Below are 17004 nucleotides of genomic sequence, written 5' to 3'. Positions count from 1 at the left end.
GCATTCTGGTTTTTGGAATTTTCAGCATTTTTGCGCTGGTTTTTCCTCATCTTGGTGGATTTATCTACCTTTGATCTTTGAGGCTGATGACCTTGGGATGGGTTTGGATGGGGTTTCTGTGTGGAGGTTTTATTTGTTGATGTTGATGTCATTGCTTTCTGTTTGTTAGTTTTTCTTCTAACAGGCCCCTCTTTTGAAGGTCTGCTGCAGTTTCCTGGAGATCCACACCAGACCCTATTTGCCTGGGTATCACCAGCAGAGGCTGCAGAACAGCAAAGATTGCTGCCTGCTCCTTCCTCTGGAAGCTTCATCCCAGAGGGGCACCAGCCTGATGCCAGCTGGAGCTCTCCTGTATGAAGTGACTGTCACCCCTGTTGGGAGGTCTCTCCCAGTCAGGAGGCACGGGGGTCAGGGACCCACTTGAGGAGGCAGTCGGACCGTTAGCAGAGGTTGAGTGCTGTGCTGGTAGAACCCCCCTTGTCAGTATCCACTGCTCTCTTCAGAACCTGCAGGCAGGGACGTTTAAGTCCACTGAAGCTGCGCCCACAACCGCCCCTTCCCCCAGGTGCTCTGTCCCAGTGAGATGGGATTTTTATCTGTAAGCCCCTGACTGGGGCTGCTGTCTTTCTTTCAGAGATGCCCTGCCCAGTGAAGAGGAATCTAAAGAGGCAGTCTGGCCACAGCCACTGTGCCGCACCATGTTGAGTTCTGCCCAATCGGAACTTCCAGGCCTTTTTAGCAGTGTCAGGAGAAGACCACCTACTCAAGCCTCAGTAATGGCGGCTGCCCCTCCCCGACCAAGCTTGATCGTCCCAGGTCAACTTCAGACTGCTGTGCTGGCAGTGAGAATATCAAGCCAGTGGTTCTTAGCTTGCTGGGCTCTGTGGGAGTGGGACCTGCTGAGTAAGACCGCTTGGCTCCCTGGCTTCAGCCCCCTTTGCAGGGGAGTGAATGGTTCTGTCTCACTGGGGTTCCAGGCACCACTGGCATACAAAAAAAGAAGAGCTAGCTTGGTGTCTGCCCAAACTAACCACCTGGTTTTGTGCTTGAAACCCAGGGCCCTGGTGATGTAGCACACGAGGGAATCTCCTGGTCTGCGAATTGCAAAAACTTCCTGGGTGAGGCGATGCCCCACCCTGCTTCTGCTCGCCCTCTGTGGGCTGCACCCACTGCCTAACTAGTCCCAGTGAGATGAACAGGGTGCCTCATTGGAAATGCAGACACCCGCCTTCTGTGTCGGTCTCACTGAGAGCTGCAGACTGGAGCTGTTCCTATTCAGTCATCTTGCCAGCAGCCAAAACGTAGTGTCTTTTTGGGAGAAATAATTTCATCCACAGCAACCACTGAAGTTCATATTCCTGAATTGGGGTCAAAATAGTTTTGCAGAATTTACATGAAGACACATCCAACAAAAGATTTAATTTGAAGAAATCATAGCTATTTGTTGATACAGCCAAGTTTTTAGTAAACTACCAGAGTAAGTAATTGAAAACACCTTGGTACCTTCTGAATAACAAACTGCCTACTGAATAATTATAATTTTAATCATTTAAGGAAGTAGAAACCCAAATATTTATCTAAACATCTAAGATACTTAGTTAGGCATGTGAAATAGTCATTCTTTACCACTCCCAAGTATATATAATCAGTTCAGGTTTTGCCTTTATGATAGTTTTGTTTTTGTTTGAGACTGAGTCTCGCTCTGTCACCCAGGCTGGAATGCAGTAGCATGATCACAGCTCACTATAACCTCTGCCTCCCAGGTTCAAGCAATTCTCCTGCCTCAGCCTCCCAAGTAGCTGGGACTACAGGCACACGCCACCACACCTGGCTAATATTTGTATTTTTAGTAGAGACGGAGTTTCACCATGTGGGCCAAGTTGGTCTCAAACTCCTTACCTCAAGTGAGCCACTCACCTCAGCCTCCCAAAGTGCTGGGATTACAGGCCTGAGCCACTGTGCCCAGCCCTTTATGATGTTATTAACAAGAGTTAATGAGTAGAACAAACCTTTCAGTTATGTAAGTAGAATCTGTTACCTATATATTATTATAAAAGGATTCTATAAAGCGGACATGGGAACCACTCTGATGTGAATATCATATAATCAGATAATCCCAGTGTGGTTTGTTTCTTGTGTTTTTTTGTTTTTGTTTTTTGTGGTTTTTTGAGCCAGGATCTTGCCCTGTTGCTCAGGCTGGAGTGCTGTGGTGTGATTTTAGCTCACTGCAGCCTCTGCCTCCTGAGTTCAAGTGATTCTCCTGCCTCAGCCTCCCGAATAGCTGGGATTACAGGTACCTGCCAACACACCTGGCTAATTTTTGTGTTTTTAGTAGAGACGGAGTTTCACCATGTGGGCCAGGCTGGTCTCAAACTCCTGACCTCAAGTGATCTGCCTGCCTCAGCCTCCCAAAGTGCTGAGATTACAGGCGTGAGCCACCATGCCCGACTCCAATGTGATTCTTTTTCCTTGCCATCATGGCACATGTACTAATCACTCTCAACAAACTTATCTTAACTCCAAACTTGCATACTAAAACAAAACCGCACAGAAAAAAAAGTAAATTCCTTGGGGGATTGAAGGCAGTCAGTAAGTTTGAGAGGGAGAAAAGCAAGATGCGCATGGTACTTTTTCCACTGTAAGTTCCATAAGAGGACTTAATTTTACTTACTAATTGGTTAAAGAACATCTCTGAGAGGTGTCTTGTCTTTCTAGTAATGGGGAGAATATAATGTTTAGTATATTATTTTCAAATTTTCAAAATAATAATTTGATTATCCGTGAAATTAGTTCAGATAGGATTTTACCTGCTGTTTTAGGTTCCCTTTGTTGCCCCTTGCCCATGGAAAGGGTGTAAAATTCAGTATCCTTAACTTGCAGCTAATAAAAGCAATAAATACAACACATTTAAAGGAGAAAAAAGACTGCTGGTTTTAGGTTGTGCCTTGGTACTTAAAAACATGACTCCCTCGTCCTTCCTAACCCCATCCCCACTCCTAGGCAAACCACTGTTAATATTAATAATTGCGTATTCTGGATATTTTATATCAGTGGTATTATGATATAATTATGAAATATGTGGGGTTTTTTTGTTTTTTATTTTCCCTCACTGGCTTCTGTCATTACCATAACGTTTTCACAGTTCCTCTGTGTTATACCTTGTAAAGTTTTGAAATGGTTTTGCCAGTCAAAGATCTGAACTTGGCCTCCAGGGCCAGTTCAGATGAACTAATCCAACCTATGTTCATCCCCTCGTTATAGTTTATTTCTCTTGTAGACTCTAAACACAGTAGGCAGGCAGGCAGATGATCTTCAGAGCAGGTGTTAGTCTAGAAAACAATTTCACCAAAGAGCAACACAATCTGAATAACCAAAATATTTTCGAAAAACTGTTTCTAGGAAAACAAAGCAAACCTGACAGTGAAGGGCTTCATTGAACTATTTGAGCTTAATTCAGCATGAACTTACATCCCAGCAAGGGCAGGTGGCACCTCAAAAGGGATTTTATATCTGCCTTCTCATCAAGGATCCCAGGATGAAGCAACAAGGGCTTTTAGTTGAATCTCAGTGGATCTTCATTTCTGCCAGGGCCCTATAGCCGAAGACCACCTGTGATTGAACAAGTTGAGTTTGTTGCTCATTTGCAGCAAGGGTGATTATCCACCATGGGTTTTTTAGGGCTGGTTCTCAGTAAGAAGGTGTTAAAAAGGCCTTAGCACAGGATTTGGCCTTGTATTGGGTGATTTCAGGGATGCCTACTCTCTGTCAGGGAGGGTTCAAGGAAGTGAGGTTTGCTCAGGACTGGTGATGTCAGAAAGGAGAGAGATTTCTATTACTGAATATCTTTATAAATATTACCTAGGAATGCAGACTAAAGTGAATCTATAGCAGTAGTGACTGTTTAGCTGGAGATAGATGGGGATGACTGGCATGTTTGTGATTGCACAAATAAAAGTATTTTTTAGTCTCACTGTAATAGGGATCACAGTGACTTGATCTTCTGTTGTTTCCTGAGACTATTTATGTTCCCCAGGAGAATACTATGGCTGTAAGGACCAGGCCCCACCCCTAAGTGAGTGCCAAGCCTGTTTCTGAATGTTAGAAGATGCTTCTCTTTTTCAAGTATGAAGTGAGATCTTATATTGAAAACCTTTTAGAACAATGCCTGGCACATGGTAAATACTCAATAGGAGATGACCACTGTAATTACTTTTCCAAAGGTATCTTTGTAAGTGTCTTGAATACCTAAACAGTGGCAGCAGCAACTTGAGTTTGATGCAACAGAAGCTGTCATACAGCACTTGTAATTGGGGAGAGAGTGGACTCCGTCTTGATAAGCTAGCCCTTAACTGTACAAAGCTGATTGTCTCTATGAATCAGTTTTACTGTTTCACAAGGTGAAAACCATCTGACCAGAATCCTTAGCCTCTCACTACCACTGAGAACAGACTCTCTATAGGGTAGAAAGGAAACTTCATTTTAAGAATTTAAGAAACATCACTGTCACCTCAGGAAAGTAATATTGTGCACATATATGTGTATATATATGTGTGTGTGTATATATATGTGTGTGTGTATATATACGTGTGTGTGTATATTCTGCTGTTAAATCAGTTTAACTGAAATTCCAATTCATATGATTACTTGCGTTGTTTGCAAAAACCATCATTTCAAGAAAAAGAGTTACACAAAATTTATTTTTTGCTGATAGTTGCGTAAGTGATATAACACTATGTGTTTACCTCCACAGTATACATAGAATTTTAAGAGTCTGTTTTAACTCATTTAGCTTGGAATGGCTTTCATTTTTAGCTGTTGGTGCATTCAGTAGCCATGAGTGAGGGAAAGTAGTTTTGCTTTGCTTTGCGTGCTCACTATCCATTGAATTAGGGGATCTAGACATTTTAGAATGTAGAGATGGATTTGTTTTAAGAAGGACCATGTACTTAGATGTATCTTGTACTGCATTTTAGTTCTTTTAGACCAGCTTTTTAAACAAACCTTTGAAGGTACTAGAATCAGTCCCAGACAGTGTGGTTTTTATTCTCACCTCACCAAGAGTCCACTCCCTCCTAGAAAGAGTATGGCCTGCCTGATAGTGAGAAGCCAATGTCAGTTAGATCAGTCTTCTTCGCCTAACCTTATCATAACTCCAGGCATTTTTTTTGCCAAGGCTTTGCCTATAAGCTTTAATATTGTCTGTGCTCTGAATAAGTTCAGAATACTGTAAAATAGATCTTTATGTCCATGGGACCAAGTCTAATTACTGGCGTTTTTCCAGTTTTTTATCCCAGGACAGATTGAAATGTTAATGTTTATTTCTCTTTTCTTTAAGGGAAAAACTGAGAATGGGAAGATACTGACAAGTAAACAGTTCTTTCTTAAAATGCAGCATTATCTGGTTCTCTGTCCTACATGTGGATTAAAAACGAGTAAGAAGAACCCGGGAATAAGTTGCATAAGTAGACATAGGGGAAAAGCGGAAATGCCCTTTGGTAGTAAGGGAAAGAAAAGACACACACAGAAATGCTACACACACACCAGAAGGGATGGAATGGGGAGACCAGAAAGAATGGGGGTGCAATTGCGGATGAATGTAAACACACATAGTCCTGCGTATTTTCAAAAGCCTTAGAGCATATGCACGTATTAGAACACAGTATAATAATGAGCGTTAGGATTGTGGTGAGTCATCAAGAAACAAAAAATAATTCATATTTGGTAGCCTTCATTTAGGAAGTCAAGGCAAAACGTAACCCTGTCACAAATTTTCCAGTACAAGTGATTAAAGTTTGGATGCCTTTAAATTTAGTTTTTTAAAAAATTGTATACTTAAGTGGATAATTTATCTGTTTCCTAATGACAGCAATTCAAGTGTTCCAAAGAGGGAAACTTAAGTATTAGATTCCAAATTTTCATCAGAAGGAAATTTCATCCCATATGTTCATTAGCAGATGATATTTATTAAATGTTCACATGTATATGGTGGTGTACAAACTGTTACAGTTAGTACATTTTCATTTTCATTAAAATATTATAACCAAAAGCTTGTTTGGTGTTAAAAGACCGAAATTCTCAGAGGCTCAGATTTGTTCATTTGGTGCAACACAGCTAATTTGTGTTCAGTAAAGAAATTGGCAGAGTTAATTACCTAATGAGAATAAGCTAGGTGGTTTGAGTCTGCTGTCCCACCACAAACAACAAATTTTAAGTTTTTAAAAATTCACCTTTAAACTGTTTGAAAAGCTGAAAAGATGGCTAAGGAACTGCAAGGTTAAATTAGGAGAGAAAGCCTGGCCCAAGGAGGCAAGTAGATCATCAGAGCACTAAAATCAGTTTTGCCTTTTAGATATTTGCCAAAACACAAATGGGCTTTGGTTGATCAACTCAAAGAGCAGGAGAAATGAAACAAAGCTCAGAGCGTGTAAAGTTGTAAGTCTTGAAAAGTTGCCCTACACATTAAGCAGGGAGTAGGTTTACATTAGAACTAAACCTGCTCCCTGCTTAATGTGTGTATTGTAGCACATACCTGATTAGTAATAATTTAAAAATCCAGTAATACCAAGTGTTGGTAAGGATATGGAGCAACACAACTCTGATATACTGCTAGCAGTGATGCAAATTTAGTACCATCATTTTGGAAAAGAATTTAGTGTTTTCTAATAAGGTTGAAGATAAATGTATTCAGTGACCTGGCAGCTCCATTCCTGCATATACACCACTTCCATTCCTGAGTATATACCATGGAGAAAGCATGCTCGTTTGCATTGTCCTTTGGGATAGCACTATCAGAACTAAACCTGCTCCCTGTCCTCCAAACTCCAGGGGACTGTAGAAAAACCTGCCTGGGCAGTGAGCAGACTAGAAAAGGAAAAAGGAAAACACATCCCTGAGAAGTTACTGCTGGCCCACTTACAGATTGGTACAACACAGACTTTGAGTGGGTAGGCCAAGGAATCTCAAACAGTGAATCTCACATAGATAATGCTGCCCAGGAACCTAGCAGAAGCAAACGTAAAACTTCTCTGGAAAAGGACATATGTATCCTTACCTCAGCAACTCACTTTCCTACAAATAATTTTCAAGGGCAATAACCAGTTGAAAAATTACCAGAGCACTCAAGAAAACAAGGCAGAGAGAGAACTAACAGGAAAAAAAAAAATGTGTTTTTTAAATGCAGCAGAAATACATTAACATAGCCAATTGGCATAGTTTTCAAGCACAGATATAAAATAAATAAGCTTACTGTATTTAACAAAATAAACACAAACAATGATTGCAGAGAACAGTAAACTGTAAAAAGTGGCATAGCAGATTTAAGGAGTACCAAATGGGACTTTTAGAAAAGAAAAATGATAACCAAAATTAAAATCTCCGTGAACATTTTGGCAGCACATTGCACTCAACAGAAGAGAGAATTAGGAAATTAAAAGATAAACTAGAAGAAATTACTTCACTGCTATACAGAGAGAGACACAGTGGTGGAAACTGCAGTAGCAAAGTGGAGAAGGGTGTGGAAAACAACAAATGTAGGTTTGATGGAAGCTCTAAAGAGAGAGGAGAGAATGGCTGAGAATTTTCCAGATTTGGTGAAAGACATCAGTCCCAAACAGGAGTAGTGAAAAGAAACACAGACCTAGACACATTGTAGAGAAAATTCAGGGGGAAAAAAAAATTTTAAAGACATTACCTTCAAAAGAATATGACTTTTTAATACCACCAGAAGCCAGTGGGATGATAGTATACTGAAAGAAAATAACTCCCAGTCTAGATTTCTTTTTTTTTTTTTTTTTTTGAGACGGAATCTAGCTCTGTCACTCAGGCTAGAGTGCAGTGGCACAATCTCGGCTCACTGCCAGCTCCGCCTCCCGGGTTCACGCCATTCTCCTGCCTCAGCCTCCCAAGTAGCTGGGACCACAGGCGCCTGCCACCACGCCCGGCTAATTTTTTTGTATTTTTAGTAGAGACGGGGTTTCACCATGTTAGCCAGGATGGTCTCCATCTCCTGACTTCGTGATCCGCCCACCTTGGCCTCCCAAAGTGCTGGGATTACAGGCGTGAGCTGCCGTGCCCAGGTCCCAGTCTAGATTTCTACACAGAGTAAAAATATATTTCAAGAATGAATTATATTTGAAAAATATATAAATGAAATATAATTATCTTTGAAAATATATAAATGAAATATATCTTCAAACAAAAAGAATTGATCAGCAAGTCATTGCCAAAAAAGTTCTAAAGAATAGACTTTTGGCAGAAGTAAAGTGAGCATGGATGGGAGGATTCATTTGCAAGAATGAACAGCAAAGGAAGAGGTAAATATGAGAACATGTATATATGATAATGTCTATGGGGCTTAAATCAGAACAAAGAAGTAAAATATCAGACAATTTGTAAATGGCAGGACAGAAGTGGTGGAAAATGGAGTTAAAGCTTCTAGGATCTTTGTATTATCCAGAAGGAAGTAAAGTAAACTTTAGACTTTGAAAAACGAAGTATATCTCTAATTTCTAAGGCAACCAGTAAAAAGAAATAGGAAAATATGTGTAACTTCTAAACGAATAGAAGGGGAGAAATGGAAGATTTGTTTCCACTTATATTCAACAAGCTGATTCTCAAATATATATAGGAATGCAGAAGGCAAAAAAATAGCCAGAATGTTCAGAAAGCAAATGAACAAGGTCGGAGGACTTTCTCTACTTGATAGCAAGATCTATTATAAAGCTACGGTAACTAAAGATTGGCATTAATACAAGGGACAGATAAGCAGATGGAACTAGTATAAAACCCAAAAACAGACCTATATATTTATGTATACATGACATACAACAGGTGGCACTGCAGAGCAGAGGGCAGACCTTTCGTGACATGTTCAGTCACAAAGTCAACTCCAGATGGGTTAAAGAAAAAGCATAAGGCAAAACATGAATTTTTTTCATAAGATAATTTCACATAGGGAAATGTTTTTTTAAAAACAAGACCAAAGGCTGGGCACCATGGCTCACACCTGTAATCCCAGCACTTTGGAAGGCTGAATTGGGTGGATCATGAGGTCAGGAGATGGAGACCATCCTGGCTAACACGGTGAAACCCCATCTCTACTAAAAATACAAAAAATTAGCTGGGCGAGGTGGTGGGCGCCTGTAGTCACAGCTACTCGGGAGGCTGAGGCAGGAGAATGGCGTGAACCTGGGAGGCAGAGCTTGCAGTGAGCCAACGTCGCGCCACTGCACTCCAGCCTGGGCAACAGAGTGAGACTCTGTCTCAAAAAAAAAAGAACCAAAAAGCCATAACAATGAGAAAAAAATTAAATTAAAATGTTAAACTTTTGGTCATCAGAAGCAGCCTTTAGAAAGGGTAAGAAAAAAAAAAAAAGCCATGGGACGGGGAAAGATTTGTAGTATGTATCACTGACCAAGGGCTTATATACAAATTGTGAAAAGAACTCTTTTTAAAAAGGCAGACAACTCCGGCATTTCACAAAAGAGGGAGGAAGGGAGATTCAATAAATATGTGAAACTAGATTCACCTCGGTAGTAATAAGGGAAATGGAAATGCAATTCAAACCACAATGAAATATTGTAACACACCAGATTGGTAAAAACCAGTGGTAATAACTTAAAAATCCAGCAATATTAAGTGTTGGTAAGGATGTAGAACAACATAACTTTGATATACTAGCAGTGATGTGAATTTAGTACAGTTACTCTGGAAAGAGTTTAGTATTTTCTTTTTTCTTTTTTTTTTTTGAGACAGAGTCTTGCTCTGTCGCCCAGGCTAGAGTGCAGTGGCGCTATCTCAGCTCACTGCAAGCTCCGCCTCCCAGGTTCACACCATTCTCCTGCCTCAGCCTCCCCAGCAACTGGGACTACAGGCACCCGCCACCACGCCCAGCTAATTTTTTTGTATTTTTAGTAGAGACAGGGTTTCACCGGGTTAGCCAGGATGGTCTCGATCTCCTGACCTTGTGATCCGCCTGCCTCGGCCTCCCAAAGTGCTGGGATTACAGGCGTGAGCCACCGCGCCCGGCCTGAGTTTAGTATTTTCTAATAAGGTTGAAGATAAATGTATTCAGTGACCTGGCAATTCCATTCCTACATATATACCACTTCCTTTCCTAAGTCTGTACCGTGGAGAAAAGCATGCTTATGTGCATTAAGGATATTCGTAGCAGCATTGTTCTTAATAGCCAAAAATCTGTCCATGAAGAGTAAAATGGAAAATGGTGAATATTATAAACAATGAAAATAAACTTTGGTTACATGTAACAACGATGAGTCCACAATGTTGGAGGAAAGAAGCAAGACAAAAGAATATATATGGTATGACCCAGTTTATATAAAACAGACAACACTAAAAAGTATTGGTTATGGCAAGCCTCGGCAAACTTTCCTTTAAAGGCAAGATGATAACTATTTTAGACTTAACTGCCACATAGTCTCTGTCACAACCAAAAGCTACTAAACTCTGCCACTGTAGGGCAGAAGCAGCCCTAGTCCAACCAAAGCTGTGTTCAGCAAGAACGAACACCTACTTTATGGATACTTGTATTCAAGATAAAATTACTTTTAAAAGTGAGGGAACGGGAGGAGGAAAATGGTAACCATAAGAAGCTTTTGGAGAAGGGAGGGATTTATGATCAGGGAAGGATGAATGTGGACTTCAGGATGCTGGCAGTGCTTGCGTGTGGCTTGCGTGTGGAGGTTGCTCGGGTGTTCACTGTATCTTAAATTCTGTAAAAGTTGCACCACAAGTTGTATGTCTTAAGTTTTAAAAAATAAAAATTTCAGTGTTTCCTTAAATGATTAATTATTCAGTTTTATGTGGATTTTTATTTGCTTTTGAATTGCCCTGCTTACTTGCTGAAATGTGTCAAAGAAGTATTTCTAAAAGAACTTAAATAATATAAGACTATTATCTTCCATGTGATTTTTTAAAATCACAAACATTTAAAAACATAGAACACTACTTTGGATTAATAATTCAGGATATGACCACTAAATAATATATGTCAGAGGCTTAGATATAATATAGCTTTCAGTGACAGTCTTGGCTTGTTCACACCGAAGGATTACAGCTGTCGTCTTTCTCTTATTCGCAGGCTCAGTAGATGAAGGCGTTTCGGAGGGGTTGCCTACACTTCAAAGCTCGTCTAGCACTGCCGCTCCTCCAGATGATGACGACCGGTCAGTACTGACAGCATTTCGTTACCTCGTAGGGGTTGTGTTTACAACTCCAAATTCAAACATTTCATCTCAGAGTTGTAGAAGTGTATTACAACTTCACTTCAGTATACTTTTCAGAGTAATGAAGTAGCATCATCACATTATAAATTAGAGCACCTGTACAAGGCTTTTTTTTTTTCCCAACGTTTCCAAAACTACCTAGTCCCGTTGCTTTAAATCATATCTGTATCAAGTGTTCGCAAACTATGAACCGCAGGCTAATTCTAGCCCACCACCTTTATTTGTAAATCAAGTATTATTGGAACACAACCACGCTCCTTTGTTGACATGTTGGTGGTGGATGGCGGAGTTGAGTGGTTGAAACAGACTGTATGGTGTGCAAAGTCAGAATGTGTGCTGTATGGACTGCTGCGAAAAACGTCTGCCAAAGTCTGATCTGTATACCCATAACTCCCTCCCTGCTTGATATTTCCACATAAACGTACACAGGGCATTTCACATTTAATAAGGCCAAGACAGAACTCTTGATTTCTGACTCCGTGTCTGAATCCTGCTTCTCCAGCCTTTCTCCCATTTCAGTGAGCATCATCATTATCCCCTAATTTCTCAAGCAAAATCTCTGAGGATTATTCTTAATCTTTTTTCCTTACCACTCTTCATCTCCCTCCTTGCTTAGTTAATCCTTAAATGAGTCCTGTTAACTCTGCCTATAAAACATATCCTTGTCTACTTTTCCAATCTGTACGGTAGCCACCCTACTCTTAAGTCGCCCACCGTCTTTTGCCTTGACTACTGCAATAGCCTTCCAACTAGCCTCTGATTGCATTCTTCCCCAGTTCGAATCCATTTTCCACGTAGCAGCCAAAATCATCTTTTCTTTTTTAATTAGTCAGATTATATCACTGTTTTAAGCTATAGATTCTTAACATTCTTTATTCATACCTAAAATCTATAGGCCTTGCTATGCCTTCTAAAGCCCTACATGATATGACTTCTGCCTAACTCCTTTCAGACTAGTCTCCCTCTTACACTACATTCTAGCCTCATAGACCTTTCACAGTTCCTGGAGTACTCCATATTTGTTCTTGCCTTTGGGCCATTCTGTCACTTTAGGACCTTTGCCTGAAAAGCTTGCTCTCTCAGTTTTCGCAGTGTTGGCTCCAGATTCTTGACCTTCAGATCACTGTCTTGGTATCAGTTCTCAAGGAGGCTTTTCCTGACCACCAGTCTCAAGCAGCACCCAATCACTATTAGATCCTTCTAATTTAATTCTCTGCTCTGATAATTTCCTTGATTATTTATTATCTGTGTCTCACCCACTGAATGTAGACTCCACTGAATGATTGCATTCTTCCTCAGAGAAGGTCCAGGACAATCTTAAAAACTGTATTTGTTGAAAACTTGAAAGATTCAAGGGACTCAAATTAGGTTTATTTTTCTCGAATAGCTAAACCTGGTAGGGGAGGTTATCAACCGGAATCATTTGTGGATTAATGAAAGCATAAACAAACAGCAGTGTGCCTAGACTCCTTAATTTCAAGTATTAATCAGGTTGTTTGTTCTGTGTTAGATACTGTTCTGCATGGTAGTAATATAGAGATAAGATATGCAGCCCCTTGCCTCAAGGAGCTCAGTCAGTTTTGGAGGAAGTATAAGGATTGAAGATAGACAAACAGATTACCATAAGTGATCTGCAGAGCTCTGTTGCCCTGCATAGGAGGATGCCTACCGCAACCACTGAAAAATCAAAGACGGCTTCCCTGAGGAGCATGTGGCTTCCTAGCTACATTTCGTAAAATGAGTAGGCATTTGGTATAGGATGTGTTTGGGGAGTATGACAACAAATGAGGCTAGAAAGGTACAGAGAGCTCAGATCATGAGGAATCGTGTATGCCTTGCAAAGGGGTTTGATTTTATTCTGAAGATAACAGCCATTGCAGAATTTTAGACAGGGGACTGATTTGATCAGATCGCTATGATACAGTGAGAGGGATGGATTAGAGGAGTGTGGAGCTAAATGGAGAGAGTTATTAACTCAGGCTTGTATTAATGAAGGCCTAAATTTAAGAAGTGGTTAGAAGGAAAGAATTGGCGAGATTAAGGACATCAAAGGTAAAATAGTTGATGATATGTTCTGTGGTTGTATGTCATTCTGGGCTGGGTGCGGTGGCTCATGCCCGTGATCCCAGCACTTTGGGAGGCCAAGGCAGGCAGATCACCTGAGGTCAGGAGTTCGAGACCAGCCTGGTCAATATGGTGAGACCCCATCTCTACTAAAATACAAAAATTAGTCGGGCGTGGTGGCAGGTGCCTGTCATCCCAGCTACTTGGGAAACTGAGGCTGGAGAATCACTTGAACCTGGGAGGCGGAGGTTTCAGTGAGCCGAGATCACGCCACTGTACTCCAATCCAGCCTGGGTGGCAGAGCGAGACTCCATCTCAAAAAAAAGACAAAAGGCATTCTGGACAGTAACATTGTTTTTCATATTGTTAGTGAAACTTGAAATCTAACAGTTAAACTGTTTGAAAAAGTCTTTAAGTGTTTTATCTTTTTTCATTTAAAATTGACCTGTAGCAGTGTTTATTCAGTTTAAAAATCAGAGCCTGGTTGCCTTCTTTGGTCTGTTTTTTTTAGATTGGAAAATGTTCAGTATCCCTACCAACTCTACATTGCTCCTTCTACCAGCAGTACAGAACGACCAAGTCCAAATGGTCCCGACAGACCTTTTCAGTGTCCAACCTGCGGGGTGCGTTTCACCCGTATTCAGAACCTAAAGCAGCACATGCTCATCCACTCAGGTAATGTCACCTTCCCTGTTGTTGCATAAGTGAACACTCTAAAAATAAACATTTTATTTTGGAATCCCAGTTAAAATAGAAAACAGGGGTTTCTGAGTTTAAAAAAAAACTCTGAGAAGTCAAATGAAAACAGATTAGCTAAGGTTTATTGCCAAAATGGTGCAGTGTCAGAAAGCTGTTTGCCATCAGTGTTAAGTATTCTGATTAAAAGAACATAAGGTGATATGGATTTAGTACTTTGTAAATAAAAGACATATTAGGTGTGCACATAGAGGTGAGATAGATAAGCACAACCACAGATGGTAAAGCAAATAGGGTTAAAAGGGTCTGTATGGGTGTTCTTTGTGCTGTTCTTCTTATAACATCTCTGTAAGTTTGAAATTATTCCCAAATAAAAGTGTGTTTAAAAATGTAATATTTTCTTGCAATTTACTTTCAGTTTTACAGTCCTAAATCTCTGTGTGCCCTGATGAGTCAGCTTTGTAGTTTGTACTTTTTTAAAACATAAGAGATATTTTGGATAAATGTATAGAAGGGATTTGAAACTTTAGTTCAGTAATCACATGAAGGCAACAGGATTCTTGTGGGTAAAACACTGACCTCTGATGAGTAAGAGATCTCTGCTGCTGTTTCAGCTGCGAGAGTTACTAGCTCACTTTCCCCTTCTGTAGATAGGTCTTACAGTCCCTGTCCTAGCACCAGCTCTCTGTGACTTTGTTCAGTCAGCAGATTGTGTTTTGAAAGGTTTTAAAATTTTTTCCCCAAAACACTGTGATAATGCATTTGAGGAGACTATTAGTACACTTTATAACTCATTTATTTCTATCAGTATTACCCAAAAACCCCATTTTATCAAATGATGGTTCTGTCATGCTCATTGCATTCAGAGATGTTAAAATTGTTCTTTCTTCTTCTCATTTCTCTGTGAGATAGGGAACAGAGAGTAGGTACTGATGATTTTCACATCTTTTCAATATAAGCCTTTCTAATGAAATGAAATAATACATGGTGTTACATGGGGATTTGGGTTCTATCTACATACTGTAGTTAAATTGTGTTTTGAAGTTAGTAAAATAGATGATTTAGAAAAGTATTCAAAAATCAACTTCAGTAGACATTACCTAGTTTGCCTCCCCTACTGCCTTTTTCTTTTCCTTTTTAAGCACTTGTGACTTTTCACATATTCTTTTTTTTTTTTTTTTTTTTTTTTTTTTTTTTTTTTTAGACGGAGTCTGGCTCTGTCGCCCAGGCTGGAGTGCAGTGGCTGGATCTCAGCTCACTGCAAGCTCCGCCTCCCGGGTTCACGCCATTCTCCTGCCTCAGCCTCCCGAGTAGCTGGGACTACAGGCACCCGCCACCTCGCCCAGCTAGTTTTTTGTATTTTTTTTTAGTAGAGACGAGATTTCACCGTGTTAGCCAGGATGGTCTGGATCTCCTGACCTCATGATCCGCCCGTCTCGGCCTCTCAAAGTGCCGGGATTACAGGCTTGAGCCACGGCGCCCGGCCATGACTTTTCACATATTCTGCACATGTTCTGAGATACTGAATTAGAGTATGTTTTTACTGGTAATTTTTGTCTTTTCAGATGATCTATTGCTACAGAAATATAGTTCAGAAATTTGTAGGGTTTATGACTTTTCAGTTTATTTTTGTTTTTAGATATTTTGTTTTGCTTTATTTATAGGAATTAAACCATTTCAGTGTGACCGCTGTGGGAAAAAGTTCACCAGGGCTTACTCGCTAAAGATGCATCGCCTAAAGCATGAAGGTAAACGCTGTTTCCGGTGCCAGATATGTAGTGCCACTTTCACTTCCTTCGGGGAATATAAACACCACATGAGGGTTTCCCGGCACATTATCCGCAAGCCTCGGATTTACGAGTGCAAAACATGTGGCGCCATGTTCACCAACTCTGGAAATTTAATCGTGCACCTGAGGAGTCTGAACCATGAAGCATCAGAGCTAGCAAACTACTTCCAGAGCAGGTGAGGTGCACAACAAAAACCCAACCAGGAAAACTGCTTTCTAAACTCTCTTTTCCTGCTTTTAGGGCAGCCTTCTGTGTTTTTACATTAGGTTGCCAGCTAGTCAGTCCCTGATCTGATAAAATTTTGCTGAGTCTTCTAAGCATATAAAATTATAAACATTTTATAGTTGGTATTAAAAATATCTTCCTGCACAAGTGGACTACTTGTCCTCTTGAGATATTTTTTAAATAATAGAAGGTTTAAGTAATTCCGTATGGACCTTAAATAGATCTTATCGGAAATTTTTTTTTTTTTTTTGAGGTGGGGTTTCGCCCTGTCTCCCAGGCTGGAGTGCAGTGGCGCGATCTCAGCTCACTGCAAGCTCCGCCTCCCAGGTTCATGCCATTCTGCTGCCTCAGCCTCCCAAGTAGCTGGGACTACAGGCGCCCGCCACCATGCCTGGCTAATTTTTTGTATTTTTAGTGGAGACGGGGTTTCACCGTGTTAGCCGGGATAGTCTCGATCTCCTGACCTTGTGATTCGCCTGCCTTGACCTCCCAGAGTGCTGGGATTACAGGCGTGAGCCACTGCGCCTGGCCTTATTGGAAATTTTACCATGTCAGATGATACTTAGTGGTAGTGGATTACTTCAGACTCTGGATGTTAATAAAATTCTTGACCACTTCTCTCTATTTAAAAAAATTTTATATAAAGGAATATCCATTGGCCAGTAAGAAAAATTTTCAGTAGCAGCTATAATGGGTGTGATGGTTTAGATCATGAAGTCATTCCTATTTTCATTCAGTTTAGAGCTCTATTATTTTAATATTAATATATAATAGAATTACCTTTCTGATTTGTAGGGCATCCAAGGAAATCAGGTTCTAGTTCTAGCTCTGCCACTAACTGCTGTTGATTAAACGTGTCACTTTACAGATGAAAAAGCTTGTAACTTAGAGAAAGATAAAATGTAAGCTTTAAATGATGGTTTCTAAGGCCTCCTCTAGATATAAAACTGTTGTTTTAAATTGTTTATAAGAATTGTACTTCTGCA

At 40.3% G+C, this 17004-nt stretch overlaps 1 protein-coding gene across 24 annotated transcripts in view; it reads left to right on the top strand.

Moving 5' to 3' along the window:
• The window catches only part of ZBTB44 (zinc finger and BTB domain containing 44), an 85903-nt gene that overhangs the window by 47996 nt on the left and 20903 nt on the right, over positions 1–17004 (top strand). For 10 of the 24 annotated variants that reach the window (XR_013404430.1, XM_077964688.1, XM_077964687.1 and 7 more), the window contains exons 3-5: positions 11099–11183; positions 13819–13982; positions 15668–15751. Coding sequence is in view for 23 of the 24 variants with exons in the window: in XM_077964688.1 (XP_077820814.1) it covers positions 11099–11183; positions 13819–13982; positions 15668–15751 (333 nt within the window). In the remaining variant the exon portion in view is untranslated. Of the gene's footprint in view, positions 1–11098; positions 11184–13818; positions 13983–15667; positions 15969–17004 lie in introns of all 24 variants that reach the window. The other 14 variants (XM_077964682.1, XM_015116125.3, XM_028834165.2 and 11 more) reach the window with 5 other exon arrangements.

This window comes from Macaca mulatta, chromosome 14 (genome assembly GCF_049350105.2).
Source record: "Macaca mulatta isolate MMU2019108-1 chromosome 14, T2T-MMU8v2.0, whole genome shotgun sequence".
Lineage (NCBI taxonomy): Eukaryota > Metazoa > Chordata > Mammalia > Primates > Cercopithecidae > Macaca > Macaca mulatta.
The sequence above is the reverse complement of the archived record's forward strand: the minus strand, read 5'-3'. Positions and strand labels throughout refer to the sequence as shown.